General features: G+C 39.7%; 1 protein-coding gene across 1 annotated transcript in view; it reads right to left on the bottom strand.

Annotated features, from left to right (window-relative positions):
• Window positions 1-857: 857 nt before the first annotated feature.
• Window positions 858-16,024, bottom strand: part of LOC142208541 (sodium channel protein type 4 subunit alpha-like) — a 137,662-nt gene continuing 122,495 nt past the window's right edge. Inside the window, exons 18-28 of the mRNA XM_075277133.1 lie at window positions 15,787-15,941; window positions 15,488-15,661; window positions 13,309-13,431; window positions 12,915-13,193; window positions 11,071-11,124; window positions 10,721-10,858; window positions 10,494-10,598; window positions 9,253-9,523; window positions 7,545-8,680; window positions 5,885-5,923; window positions 858-2,666 (exon numbers count right to left, since the gene is read on the bottom strand). Of these exons, the coding sequence (XP_075133234.1) occupies window positions 5,921-5,923; window positions 7,545-8,680; window positions 9,253-9,523; window positions 10,494-10,598; window positions 10,721-10,858; window positions 11,071-11,124; window positions 12,915-13,193; window positions 13,309-13,431; window positions 15,488-15,661; window positions 15,787-15,941 (2,438 nt within the window). The 3' untranslated portion in view covers window positions 858-2,666; window positions 5,885-5,920. The remainder of the gene's footprint in view (window positions 2,667-5,884; window positions 5,924-7,544; window positions 8,681-9,252; window positions 9,524-10,493; window positions 10,599-10,720; window positions 10,859-11,070; window positions 11,125-12,914; window positions 13,194-13,308; window positions 13,432-15,487; window positions 15,662-15,786; window positions 15,942-16,024) is intronic.

Below are 16,024 nucleotides of genomic sequence, written 5' to 3'. Positions count from 1 at the left end.
CCTGCTGCCTGGGACTGACAATATGGCTTTACGGAATAATGATTTAAAATTTTGTCTTTTGTTATTTTAAATAAAATATGTTATCCATTTTTTTCTTCAAAAACTACATAGAAAAGACATTGATTGAAAGTCTTGATATATAACGTCATTATTATATTGATTTATTAACATTTGTTAGGTGGTTGTTACTGATTTCTGTGAAAATGGTGAGTTTGCTACAATGTATTAAATTTGAAGTCCACAGAGCATTACCTACCATTGCCTAACCTAGTTATGTAATGAAGATGAATTATTGTATAATGTAAAATACTACATCTGTTCTATATACTCTGCTCAGGAAATGCAGTGTCTTTGGATTGCAGAGCTCCCGATTTATAAGAGTCAGTGACAGACCAGAACTGTCCATCAGCTTCCTCCACTGAAAAAACAGTGCATTTGGGTATCTAGAGTATGTGCAGTATGAGGAGGCCACTGGACCAGACTGGTCATCTGTTCCCATTACAAAATAGGATCTGTGTGCAGTCTGAGGAGGAGGCAGTACTTCTGAATGGGAGACAGTAACACTACATTTATTACAGTTATTTTGGGTGCCTGACATGCTACTTGTGCTCTCTGTCAGACAAGGGGGCGTGATTCAGAGCTCCAATCAGAGGCATCCAGTGTCAGAGCTCAGAATCACACCCCTTGTCTGCTCCTGCCTGACACCGCCCTCCTGACATAATAGAGAATAAATAACTTATCAGGCACCAAAACTAACTGCACTTGTTGCTCTCCTTTCATCTGCCTTTCTATAAGACTGCCAAGCCTCTTGTTGGTCAACTGTCCCAGGAAGATATACATCAAAAATAACACGCTACCAGCTTTCCAATGAATAATTTATTAGAATTTGTATAATATACAAGAATTAATCTCTATGATTTCATTTCCTTTATTTACGCTTCCAGCACTAGACAGGAATATGTACAGGCATACGATGTGAACTTATATAGCACTGGAATTTACTTTACATACATTGAAATGTAAACATACGGTTAATAAATTGCTATAGGCATCACAAATTGCACAGAGTGGCTTATAAATTATTCACTTAAGACTTGGCTGTGCAAGTTAGTGTCGCTAGTTTTCCTCATATTATCTACAGTAAGTTTAAGAAATGTTGGCAGCCAGACTGAGGCCTGGTCCACATCTGCGTTCGGTATTCTGTTTGTGGAGTCCGCATGGGGACTCCCTGAACGGAATACTGAACGCACTGACAAGCGGTGAGCAATGAGAACACACGGACCCCATAAACTATAATGGGGTCCATGTGTTTTCTGTGCTGTGTCTGCACGAGTCATGCGGGGAGGACGGAAGTTCATGAAGTTCTTTTCTCTCCGCATGACTCATGTGGACACAGCACAGAAAACACATGGACCCCATTATAGTCTATGGGGTCCGCGTGCTTTCATAAGCTCACCACTTGTCAATGCGTTCAGTATTCCGTTTGAGGGGTCCGCATGCGGACTCCCCGAATGGAATACAGAACGTAGATGAGAACCAGGCCTAATTCCAAAGTTAATATATATTCCTTGTGATAGCTGTATTATTGCTTAACTGATGAAATTTATGGTAAAATGTTAAGCTAGTGTCCCATTTATTGGTTGAAACTTTCCCCAAGTTTAAGGTTGAGGAATTAGTATTGAATATTACCAGGATGAATGTTGGATGTTCCTGCCTTTGTGGCCTGTATTCAAGATGTAGGGAAGTGACATACAGAAGACTAACAGAGGGGAGGAGAAAGGGAGCAAAAATGAGACTGGGTATATGAGAGTAGGTGACTGGGTGACGAAAATGAATTCTCTATAGGTTATAATAGGAAAAGCAGGTGTAGTGCATAAACCTAGGACTAGGAAGTAGGGCTCTCATCTGTACGCTGCCTTATGTAAGTAGTTTAATACCCTAGCATGAAGATTGCACAACTACTAAGCAGAAGCTTGACACATTGGGACATGGCATTGTGTTGGGGATGTCGCATCCAGTATAAATATAATATAAATAATCTGAATATTTCACAGTTCAGCAGCCACATATACTGACATTTTTGTCCACTTATAGATCTGTTATAATGGATGAATGACACTCAGTCCTTCCAATATGACAGATTTTTTTTTCTGAAATTAAAAAAAAAAAAAAAAACAAAGTTAAAAAAGTGAAACCAAATTTTAAGAGCTTGAAAGACATCACAGATAAATTGATATTTAAAAGCATAGAAATCTCCTTTTTCAAGGAGGAAAAATAAAAGTTGGATGTAAACTACTTTCTCAGTATCTGTCTTGCTACTGTTGTAATGGACATCTATAGTTCTTCTGTAGTTCTTGATGTTTCATAATGCTCAGAGTGGATACAGGCTCTTCATATGAACTACAGTATATCCATCTTTCTTGCTTGTAGTGTTGGCCAAGACTTCAGCATATGGGGCCGAGGGTAAGACTTGCGAGTTCTATACTAGGCCTTCATCAATCATAAGAAACCAAAATCATACTGGTAATCCCTTAGTACTCTGGCACCTTCTTGTTCATGGAACATGAATTACTGCCACTACCAGACCTTGATACCAAAGGACAGATAAACTTCTGCAGACGACTGTTTCAGAGATGTAACGTTCAGCTCTTTACCAATGTCACTTTCTGGTATGAGATGAGAACAGGGAACAAAAAAACCAAATGTTGGCCAAGCTACTGTGTCCAAGCTGGGGAATTACCAGAAACATGCATGATACTTTGGCGTTAGTCAATGATTCTGGTAAGTGCTAATTCAGTTTGCGCATCTTCAGCCCAAAGCCTTGGCAGAACATGCCAGCAGGAAGCGTACAAGCCACACAAAGCAATTACCAAATAACCAGCCACTGATAAAGGGATTGCATTTTGCTTCTTTAACATTTTAAATTTGGTTTATTTAATAATATATCTATTGGGAATCTCAATATGTGTCATCCTACTTGGAGCCGTCATACTTTTCAGTGCAGCACTGCTCACTGCCTTTGCCTTAAGGTTGCCATGTTAGGGCTCTGAGACGCTGAGACAACTAGAGTGCTGCCTCATTCTCCAATTCTGAATAATGTCGGTGCATTTAAACCTTGCATTGAGACTACCCCGGGGTCTGATACTGATTTTACTTAGGTTTGTGTTCTATGATATTACCTGTTTATCTCCAGATTTCCTGGTACTGATATTTGGCTTGTTCTTCTGGGTCTTTCCTTTGTTCCTGATTTAACTATTTCTGTGACCTTCTGGATTTGACCCAGCTTGTTACACTCTGCTCTAGGTTTGCTGGTCTGGTATTTGTCTGCACGTACATCTATTTTCTTACACTAGCTTTGCTCTGACAACCTAGATCCCTGCCATAAACCATAAAGATAAGAACCTGGGTCCTGTGAATTGTTTACATGTTTATACTAATAAGCCTCTTCTCCTCATCCCCCTCCCTCCTGAAATCCTATCCCTATGTGTCCTGTTGTACGTAAATATGCAGCCTTCAGAAATTGTTCTTAGTTATATCTGAAGAAGAAACCAAAGAGCTTCGAAACGTTATATTCTGTCATCATTATGAGTTAGCCATTAAGGTATCATCTACTGAAGACTATCAAGTTTTTTGTTTTTTTATATTTCATACCCACTGGCTAACACGGTACAAAAACAAACATTTTCTTCTTTATATTTATACAATTTGTCATCAATCCTGACACGACTGGTTTAGTTAATACTTGTTTCCTCATGTAATACCAATTCTGGATTATCTTTTCTTCCTCTGTTATCCCCCCCAAATTTTTGCATATTTTTTTGGCTGATAACTATAGGAGCCACTATGGGATATTATACTTTGTAAATAGACAAGATACTGTGAGGAGGGCTGCCTTGGGACATTATGCTGTATCGAGGTCACTATGGAACATTATACTGTATGAAGGGGCCACTATGGGACATTATGCTATGTGGAGGGCTGCTTTGAGACATTATACTCTATGGAGGTCACTATGGAACATTATACTGTGCACTATGGGACATTATTCTGAAAGGGGCTTTTCAGGAATTGGACAACCTCCAGAGAGGCCAGGGGCAGGTGGCGGTGGCTAAAGTCACTAGCACTTACTATATGGGGGATTGTAAAGGGGGCACTTACCACATGTATCTTGTGTAAGTAAAAGAGGAAGAAAACTGTCAGACAATAAGGAGGCAATATACAGTGTGTCTGAGTAAAGCGGGGGTTTAAAGCCATGTGGGAGCCTATAAAGAGAGCTTTATACTATGTGGGTACTGATAAAGGGGGCGTTATACCATATGGAGATAAGGAAAGGGGGTACTACTGTATACCGTGTGGGGGCAGGGGGAAGCCCAGTCTTTGCTAGTTATACCCGTGCTATGGGGAATACAATTATTTACTAAAACAAGCACATTAGGAGCGGTATTAGGCCCCCTTTAAATGGGTTTCAAGTTTTAAACAGCCTGTTGTCTTTATTAGTTGCTAATGGATATGACTATGAATACAGGTACTTTCTATGATGTGGCAATAGCCAGAAAACTCAGCCATGAATACCATGTTGTTGTCTGGTTATCAGCCAGGAACACTGTATATATGAGCAGATAACCTGTCCACAATATGGAAATTATGGCTGGGTTTCAGAAAAAAGTTCTTGCAGTCATGGTCATATCCATTGTTAAGTGATCATAACAAAACAATGTCACCATTAAAATGATTTTTTAAATTAATTTAATTTGCAAATATAAATACTTTTAATTGTCTATAGATATGGTTATGTTCATGGGAAAAATCCTTTAACTCTTAAGGGCCCGTTGACACGGACACAGAGGGGGCGGATTATGGCGTGGAATCCACGTCATAATCCGTGCCCTCACAATGGTGGTCTATGGAGACTACTCGCGATCCTTTTTCCGTGAGTGGCAACATGCCGGACTAGACCCATTCATTTTGGGCCTACTCCGGAGCAGGATGCCGCAACTGACAGTCGCGGCAAATGTATTTTGGTCCCGATTTTGACGCGGCTTCCCGTGTCAAAATCAGGACCAAAATACTCTATTATGCGCACGTGTATACTAAGCCTTAGACTATGAATGGAGCTTGGAGTTGTGTATCATTATACTGAAGTTCTAAGCAGAAGCATAACTCCTGGGCCCCAATGCAAAAACTATATTCTCTATTTTGTTGGCAACTGTCTACTTCCACATGAATAACACACCCCAATGGAGAGACAACAGCTCTGCATAGTTTGACTCTATTGACTCATTTCACTATAACAGTGGATTTGATTTTTCGATATGAAAATACAAATAAATATCCAAATATATGTTTGAAACAGTCAACAGACCTGTTGACTAACACACCACTTGCAGCTTTGTTGTTATAGGGGGCGTTCACATTTCAGGGGGCGTTCAGTTCCTAGGACTAAGACCCGGCAGGTGGACATGGGCGCAAGTGTGAACGCCCTAATGTTGCACATTATTCTCACATTAGATTTCTGTATAGAGGCCAAAAGCAGATATCAATGCATGTTGGGAAATTTCAGATCTGAAGCCTACGTATGCAGTGACAAATGCAATGAACACATCCCTGTGGAATCTGTAATGTGGCGGCCTGCAAATATTAACATAAAATAGTGTTTTGCACAGCAGATTTTCTTTTCTGATGTTCTCAGACTTCTCTGTTTGTTATTAAATGCCTCACATTTCCCTCTGGGGGTTACAGCCATGCAGATGAGGTCTGCAAACAAGAAGCTAGAATCATCTGAAGATCTGCGTTTCATTTTTTATGCTTTACAACAGCGAGAGCAACCAGACCCCACCAAAACATCAAAGCAGCCATCATCCAAAATCATGCTCTGAGCACTCACATTGTTTCCACTGTATGATACCAACGTCAAGGCTTATTACTAGAATGGAAAAAGGAAAGTACAGGCTCAATGATGACAGGTGTGGCTGTATGCAATGCTTGATCATTTTCCATAAACACCGTAAATTAGGCAAATAATGTGTATAAATATACGTATATACGTCTGCACTGACCGTGTCAGGCTGGATAATGTCCATCCTTGAACACCATTTAGAGTCATTTAACTCATAGGTCAACAATGGTGTGATCTATGAGTTAATATATATTTACAGTGGTTAGATTTCTGTTTTTGTGACACCATGCTCAAACTATAAAGTTCTGCCATCTTCGGACCCAGCTAGTGCAGGTAGACAGAATTTAGGCATTATCCCAATTAACAATTGCCTATCTTCAGGATTGGTGATAAGTGTCTGACTGCTGAGACTGCTATTGATCATGTGAACAGGTTTCCCATGTACCCACCTGGTGAATAGATCACATCACTGCACCTCCTTTCAGACTCTATGCAACTGCTGGAGATACCAGAGTACAACAACCATCAATCCATTGTAATAAGGGACATTGGAACAAACCCTGTCCTTGTGATTTGTGGGGATCCAGATAGTGAGGCCCCCCAGCAATCAGACACTTATCACCTATCACGAGAATAGATGGCATGGTCGGACAACCCCTTTAATTTTTTGTCCTGGCATGGCATTTGGAGCGATGTTTCTGAAAAACCTGAACTTAGTCCCTTATAAAGATATATGAAGAAACCATTCAGCACATAATGTTTGAGCTAATAAAAAGAAGGTATTAAAAGTCAGAAAAAAAATTTCTCTCGATAAAATATATAGTAGCCCCCTAGTGCTCTTCACATGCCCTCAATTTCATTACAATGCAGTAGAACAACATCCTATAAGAAGACACCTTCACTATATATTATGGGTATCTTTTACTTATGCTGTTTTGTGACGTTTTTCCAAATCAGGTGACAGCTGCATGTTGGAGGGGGAAGGGGGAAGGTTAGAGTTGCCATATTTGCATTATTTTTTATGCACATGTATTTTTGCTAACTGTTGTCAGGTGAAAAATATGTCATTTATTAAATATGTTACACAACCTTGAACACTATACTGTATTCAGTGCAGGGCCTGAGAGGATGGTAAAGGACAGGAACGCCAGTAAGTGGATTTGGGAGTCAGGTCTTGCACAAAACATAGCACTGTGTGTCAGATTTGCTTGAGATGTTCCTTTAGAGATATTGTATGGTAAACCAATGATGGCCATCTCTGCATTGGAAAACATTATCCCATTGGGTGCTGTATAGAAGTATAGGGCAACTGTCAAAAATATTAATATATAAATAATAAATTAAAAATAAATAATTTTTCCTGTACAAAGACACCTACAGGTGCATATTTTTAAATAGGTATGATATGTATAGGTTGGATGTCACATTCAGAGGGGAAAAAAATAAAATTTTAGTGCTAAATTTGAATAAAAGGAACATTTGAGATATAAAATGTAAACCGTTCCTTTCTGTCTGTCACCTACAGCACCCCTTATATTAAGCTGCTATTTCTACATAAACATATATTCTCCTCCAGTTTACTGCTGATATAAAATGGAAGCCCTTCCTCATTTCTTCAATTGTATGGCTACACATTTGACTCCCTTACATCACTGCTGCGTGAAAATCTGTTGCTTGAATGTGGACGCTGTGTTCCATTGGTTCCTCCTTCTTCGAGATATTGTCCATAGGCAGAGTTTATTCTATCTGCTACCAAACCTTCTGTCTCTGGAGGGGCGTCAGCCGTTGCGTCGAAATCCTGGCTGTGACGGTAGACATAGGAAGCATGCTTTACTGAACGCTTCAGGAGATGCCTACGGAAAGCCCTTTGGATTTTGATGGCACAAACTTCTTCCTGTTTTCTTTTTAAAGTGGTAGTGATAGGTTCATAAGACACTTTAGAAGGGTTGGCTGCCATAAATTTCTCTTCCATTGAGGCTTTTAGAGCATCCATTTCTCCCGAATCCCCCAACACTTCTTTAGTCAGTGCAAATAAAATGTCCAAGCAGTGTATCTTATCTCCAGTTACCATTGGAAGGTCCAGAGTAATCAGCTTAATTTTGTTGGGTTTTGGAATTCTTAAGGGGTCTTGTAAGGTATCTACAAAGTCTGACATTCTGCTATATTCAACAAACTGAGTTGCATCAGGATCAAATTTCTCCCACGTTTCGTAAAACATCTCAAAATCATCCTCACACAAGGGTTCACCGCTTTCTTCTGTGGCCACATTGAAGTTCTCCAAGATAATAGCAATGTACATATTAACGACAATCAAAAAGGAGACTATGATATAGCTACAGAAGAAGATAATGCCCATAGATGGATTTCCACAGTCTCCACGGACAGCTGTTCCAGGGTTCTCCGCATGAGGATCACAATCTGGTGGGCCACTGTTTAGAATTGGATTCAGAAGTCCATCCCATCCAGCTGAGGTGGTAATCTCAAACAAGCAAATAATACTATTCCCAAATGTCTCAAAGTTAAACATATCATCAATGCCAGATTCCTTCTTCACATAGGCAAAGTTAGACATTCCAAATATGGAGTAGATGAACATAACTAAGAACAAGAGCAGACCAATATTGAATAGGGCCGGGAGGGACATCATCAGGGCAAAAAGAAGCGTTCGGATTCCCTTAGCCCCTTTAATGAGACGTAGAACTCTTCCAATTCTGGCAAGTCGGATCACTCTGAAAAGTGTTGGTGAGACAAAGTACTCTGCTATGAGATCGGAGAGGACAATGCCTAGAAAGAAACAAAACCAGTCACAAGGAAATATTGACTTTATTATAAGCGATTCTTTAGTCTTCCCCCATTAAAACTCAATCCCTCAGTATATGCGTGTCAGACACTTGACAATTTTCTTTTTCTTACTGGGGTTTAGTCATCTATATTGCATTAATATGCACGTGCTATAATAGAAGTCAACCCTTTGTATAAAACCAATAAAAAGATATTTGAATAGAAAAATTTCACCGTAATAAATTGTAATAAAATAATAATCCCCATCCTGAAATGTTTAGTAAATAATATCAAAAATTCAAAGATAACACACATATTTAATATTGAAACGCCCATAATGACCCGATATAATACAACCCTAATATTAATTTCCCTGCACAGTGAACCACCTAAAAAAAAAAGCCTGTGTAGACGCATCAGTTTGTTTTAGCAGATCTGTTAATGGATCTTTTAACTGGATGGCAACAACATGATGTAAATGTAGCCTAATACATTATCCCTGTGTCATTCACCGCTGATGTTAAAGTCCAACTTTATATACTGTATAAGATTACAATTCATGTACTGATACTTACCAGCTATAGAAATGATGACCACCACAAAATCAAAAATATTCCATCCAATAGTGAAGAAGTAATATCTCAGAGCGAACATTTTAAGGACACATTCGGTAGTGAAGATGACAATAAACACCAGGTTGATCTGGAAGAGTATATTTACTTTCTCTTGACTTTGGTCATCTGTCTCAACCATCATTGTAATCATGTTGAGGCAAATCAAGATCATAATAAAAATGTCAAAGGCTTGCTTGGAGATAAAGTCGAAGACAAGTCCTTGTATCGGATTCTAGATCACGTAGACAGAAAGCGGAAAAGGTAAAAACATAAAGTAAGTAAAGAAGGTAAAGGAAGCATATAACTCAAACATTACTTGTCCCATGTGTTATATATGGTGTGCAAAGAAATCCATATTTTGCAAATACTGATAAGAAATTTGAATACGCAGAGACATTTAGATTTACAATAGTCTTACAAAGAAAGAAGCAGAGTGGTGCACTTACTGATACCACAGAAGGTGCTATCCAAAAGCAGACTTAGCATCTAGAGTGCAAGATCCATCAGCAGGGGTGGAAAAGGGTTTTCCCACAAACAAAATATAAGAGTGCGAGTATCTTGTGTGCTCCCCATTAGAATGGAGAAATGGTTGTGGGAGTGAGTGTGTTGCCACTCCATTCATTTCTGTGGGACAGCCTGTGATAGTCAATTCTTGTAATTGTTTTCTCTTCAACAGTCCTATAGAGAAAAATGGAGTGGCAACCAGGACAGTGGGGCAGATTTACTAGGATCTAGGTAGGTTTTAGCACTTTTCTCTCCACATGATTCGTGCGGAAACCAAATCACACGAACCTCTTTATAGTCTATGGATGACCGCTTTTTAATGTGTATAGGTTTCTGCTCAGGGGGTCCCCAAGTGGACTCCTTGAACAGAAACCGGAGTGCTAATGTGAAGCGGGCCTGACAAAAAATACGCTACAATTTAGCACAATTTTTGGGCAACTTAAGTCCTGCTCACTTGTTGGAAAATGCACAGAAACTCTCAGGATATGTGTAAGGCATTTACGTCACTTTTGTAAATTGTTTTCCTCTCTGGGGGACCTGCATGTCACCACATAACATAGACAGCCCACTGGCGATGTATAGGAATAAATCACTTGTATAGGGGGTTGAAGCCTCTGGTAAACTTACTTGTAATAACATAAGATTTTCCCAAACACTTAACCCTTTTAACATTAGCTTTGGCTGATGGTCTATTTTACCTCTGGTCTAGGGATTGGTTTCACCGGCTTCTTTGAACCCAGTTTTTTCATGGCATTGTAGTATTTTTTCTGCTCCTCAGTCATGAAGATATCTTTTCCTCCAAAGTATAAGAGAAAGACATGTTTGTTATTTGTAGTTTTGTACATTTCATATAAATCCAGTCGTCATTCACTGGATACTATTTTATATTAGCACTTTTGTAGCATTACATTTATATAATACTTATCTTTTTCTTTTGCTGGTTGAAATTGTCTATGATGACACCAATGAAAAGGTTTAAAGTGAAGAAAGACCCGAAAATGATGAATATCACAAAGTACAGATACATGTACAGGTTGATTTCATACTGGGGTTGTTCCTCAACCTTTAACATAGAAGGAACAATAATCAGTTATTACACGAGGAGATACTGCATATACTGTATGTTTGATAGAAGGGACAATAATCAGTTATTATATGAGGAGATACTGCATATACTGTATGTTTGATAGAACAATAATCAGATATTATATGATACATTCTGTTCATCTATTGTAAAGGCCATAATCATAGGTGGGCTTTCCTTTATTTACTTACATTCCTTGAGTCCACAGCCGCATACATGATATCCATCCAACCTTTAAATGTCGCCTACATAGAGAAACAAAAAGTATTTAAGATATAAAAATGGGAATTAGGAAATTAAAAAAATAGGGCAAGATTCACACTTTCCCATTCGTATGGCAGCACTGCTCCTATAATAAGAGACAAGTGTCGAACATGATAGTTTTACTAAACAGATTGTCCTTTAGGCTAAGGCCCCACAGGATGTCCCGCAGTAAAAAGGTGCTGCGGGAAAAAACGAGGCAGCAACGCACACAAGGTCTCACAGCGATTTAGACAAAAAGCTTGCAGAGGTTTCCTCTTCAGACTTTCTGTTCAATGATACCTAAGGGGAAACCGCCGGCGTTTCCATAAGTATAATTGACATACTGCGATTTCCAAAAACAGTTTTGGAAATTGTGGCGTGTCCCTAGAATCCCATCCACTTTGCTCTGACTGTAAAACGCTGAGATTTTTCCCACGGGCATTTATGTTCCGTGGAGCCTTGACTTTAGGCCGGGACCACACGTTGTGAAAATACCTCAGTTTGGCCGTGGTATTTTACAGCACCTGCAAACTGGATGGGATTCAGTCTAATCTCATCCACACATTGCAGAAAAATATCCACAGCAGAAATGTTGTGGTTGCAAATTGTAGCAAGTTAATTATATCTAGGAAAACGCCGGTATTTTCCATATAGGTATACTAAATAATAACTTTGTGGAATTTCTGTGTAAAGCGCATTGGAAAATTCCAAGATGTGTTTCCACCGCAGTCTTTTCCGTATCGCTTTGTGGCTGTGGCTCGCTACGTGCAGCCTTAACCTAAGAGAGTTTTCACTGTATCTGTAAGATTTGGAGAGGTTGCTGAAAAAAATGTAAAAGGTTGTAGAAGCAATGAGCAGGCACCGCACCCTTTTAAAAAAGTTAAGTGAAAGTTGTATGTATGCAAATGGGGAGACCTCTGAGAAGCTTAATGGGACCTGTGACATTGAAAACGTAGTCTTAGGGGGAATTCACACGTAGTAAAGTGGAGTGCAATCTGGCACGTATACGCATGTCAGCAATTTGTGCGTTCAAAAAGATCCCATTGATTTCAATGGAAGTTACGAAAGTATACGCCGCGTAATTTTGCGCCCGTAATTTTACGTGCCAGATTGCGCTGCACTTTACTACGTGTGAATTCCCCCTTACACTGGGTTCACACCAGCATCTGGACTGCATTATCAGGTTTCCATCTTCTGCATGCAGAAGATGGAAACCTGTCATGCAGAGTCTGGCTGTGAGCGCCGGTGAGCATTTTATGCTCTCCGCGGCTAAACCGTTTTTTTTTAAAAACCGGACACAGAGTACTGCATGTCCGACTCTTTGTCCGGTTTAAAACAAACGGTTTCGCCGCGGAGAGCATAAAACGCTCACCGGTGCTTACGGCCGGACACTTTTCAATCCCATTCAAATGAATGGGTTTGAAAAGATGCCGGCAGGTTTCCGTCTCCTGCCCAGTTTTGTGCAGGAAACGGAAACCTGAAGAACAGAGTGCTGGGCGCAGATGTGAATGAGCCCTTACCTGTAGGCAGCATCTAATAGAGCAGGAGGAGCTGAGCAAAGTAATACATATAGTTTTGTTGGACAAGATTTAGTACAATTCTTATGCATGGAGTCTCTTATATATTATTATTATCTTATTACTAATATAAAGCCAGCTACATTATCAGCTACAGCCCATGAACAAGAGTAATGTTATTGTTGTAGACAGTACAGAACTTACAGCCTTCCATAGACAAATGTTTCTTGGTTATACCATGGATATGTATCTTAAAGTAATAGTAAGTTTCTCACCACTTGCAATAGTGACAAATATCCAAGACCCACATTGTCAAAATTCACTTTGACATTAACCCATCGCACTTCTTCAGTGTAATTTAAAGCCATGCAGTCTGAGCGATTGTTCACCACAGAAATATCAAAAAGTTCCGAAGTTGTTGTGTTGATACATCGATAATATTTTCCAGCAAACAGGTTGACTCCCATTATACTGAAGATCAACCAGAAGATTAGACAAACCAGCAGCACATTCATGATGGAAGGAATGGCGCCCACCAAGGCATTGACCACAACCTTAAAGACACAGAAGAGAGAGAAAGTCATAGTCACCACTATGTTCTTAAGGAATTCACGGCTCAGATAATTGCTGTGTGGTGTGAAATTAGCATGAAGTACTGTGTATACTTACCCTCATGCCCTCAAATCTAGACAATGCTCTTAGTGGTCTGAGAGCTCTCAATGTTCTTAGGGACTTGATGGCGCCAAGTTCAGAATAACCCAACCAGTTGGCAGTCAAACTGATCAAAGACACCTACAAATAAGTTATATATATTATTTTTCAAAAGACAACAAGCCATCAGGAAGGCAAACAATGAATGTATCACTACTTGCTTTATTATTTACATATACTCTAATTCTAGAGTTACAGACATACAGTTAAAGTTGGGGGTATTTAATGTTTGGCACATGGAGGTTCCATAGTGTACCCAGCAATACAAAATACAGAAGGATAGGGTAGTGCAAAAATGCAGTAACTTTCTTTAAATATACAATAATCTAGCGACATACATAAATTAATACATTTTAGCATGTCTAGATAGTTTCAGTCAGCAATGCTGCTCATATTGTCTTGAGAACATTAAAACATAAAGCGCATTACAATGTAAGCTAATAAGATCAGGGACATGGGAGGATGACACCCATCTTAATTTATTCACTTCATTGCTTACACTGCGTTTCCATAACCACAGCCTGGTGATGAGTTTATCTCCTTGGTCTACAAGTGACATAGCTCCCTGCTCTCAGGGGGGAGGGGGGCTGAGTGTACGGGAGCGAGCTTGTATTTCTGAGCTGTTTATCTCTCTACACCACACAAGTGACTGTAGCTCCTTGCTCTCAGATAGGGGAGCTGAGTGCTCCGTGCTTGTATTTCTGAACTCTTTATCTTCTGCTCTCCCAGTTATCAGTCGGTTAATTGAATTTGGCTGATAACGGCGGAGATTTGGAGTCCGCTACCTCTGTATGTAAACACAGACCTAAAATGGAGTTTATTGCAAACTGACTCAAATCCAGCTCTGCTACATCAGCTTCATATTGTGCATCTTCCAGTGCTACTGTGCTAATTTATTTACAACCATCCCTCATTACTGACTGCAAACATACTGCTATGAAGAGAAATAGCAGAGCTTTGCCTGGGAAACAGCAAGTGAAACCCCGCCCACCAATGTACCGAGAAAACCAGGCAATGAAGAGGCCAAGCCAGTTGGGAATACCCCTTTAAGCTTTTCATAAAGGATTATAGTATTTACACTACAAATAATCACAGATATCTCAAGATTAAGGATTTGCTATATCAATCGCCATACAGTAAAATGATTTGCGCTAGATTAAAGAGGACCTTTCACGTCCTCGGGCACATGTGGTGTAATACACGACTAGAAAGCCGACAGTGCACTGAATTCAGTGCACTATTGGCTTTCCTGTTCTGTTCCCCCAGTGAAGAGCTATCAGTGCCGTTAACGTAGCTCTTCAGTATCAAAAGGGCATTTCTGACAGTCTGTCAGGAGTGCTCCTTCTCACGGTAGCATCTATTGTGCTGTACTGTGAGAGAGGGTGTTCCTTACCGCCCAGCGATGATGCTGATACTGCTTGTCCATAGACTAGTACTGGGGGCACGTTCCTCACCACTCAGCATCATCGCTGGGCGGTAAGGAAAGCCCCCTCTAGCAGTATAGCGCAATAGACGCTACTGTGAGGAAGGGCGTTCCTGATAGACTGTCTGAAATGCCCTTCTAACACTGAAGAGCGACAATAACGGCACCGATAGCTCTTCAGTGGGGGCACAGAACAGGAAAGCTGATTCAGTGCATTGTTGGCTTTCTAGTGGTGTATTACACTGCATATGCCCAAGGATGTGAAAGGTCCTCTTTAAATTGTGAGCGGGACATATAAATAGGCTTAATGCCCAGCTAATAAACTGCTGGGAGTCTTGGACACGTTGCGCCTATAATGTCAGTAACTACATGAGCAATTCTATTTTAGTAGACATCTGCCAGTCACCTTCACGCAGGGTTTCACTGCACATCGGCCATATTTGTTCTGTTACACTAGAATGATAACCTCCTCCCATCACAACATACATGGCAATTTCACATCCAAAATAAATAATTACATTTTACAATTGTAATAGGACATGTTTTTTCCACAACTCACAGTATTTTATTGATGTGATATGATTGGATTAATGTCTTACTGATCAATCTATGTGTATCTGTTGAGTGTGTGTATATATGTATGTATATATGTATCTATCACTATCGACCATGTATCTACTACTGTTCATTCTAAGCTCTTATTGAAATACTTACATCCACAATGAGGAAATCCAGCCAGCACCAAGCATTGGTGAAATAGACTTTGAAGCCATAGGCCACCCACTTCAACAACATTTCGATCACAAATATGTAGCTGAAGACTTTATCAGCATATTCTAATATAGTTTTGATAACTCTTCTTTGCTCAATGTAAATATCCTCAAAAGCCTGTAAATATAAAGAAGTATTTGAGTTTAGTTGGGAGGTGTCACTTATGATTCAATGGTCCTTGAATAAATCAGCACATGCTTTCCTAATCCCTTCAAGGCAAAAAGAAAAATCTGAGTAGTTACCAAGGCTCCGCTACTGAGCAGGATCATGAAGATAATGAAAGTTTCAAACCAGTTATGTTCAACTATCTTGAAACAGGTCTTCCGAATGTTCCACCAAAGCTTTCCCTTATCAGTTTTGATGTCAACGTAGAGACATGGAAATCTTTTCACGCAAGCTGAAAAATAGAAGAATATTTATCAATATAGATAGATGTATCCCAATTTAGACAGATGTCTTATGACTAGAGATGAGCGAACA

Source organism: Leptodactylus fuscus, chromosome 6, assembly GCF_031893055.1.
Source record: "Leptodactylus fuscus isolate aLepFus1 chromosome 6, aLepFus1.hap2, whole genome shotgun sequence".
Classification (NCBI taxonomy): Eukaryota; Metazoa; Chordata; class Amphibia; order Anura; family Leptodactylidae; genus Leptodactylus; species Leptodactylus fuscus.
Note: the sequence above shows the minus strand (reverse complement) of the source record. Positions and strands in the feature narration are given on the sequence as shown.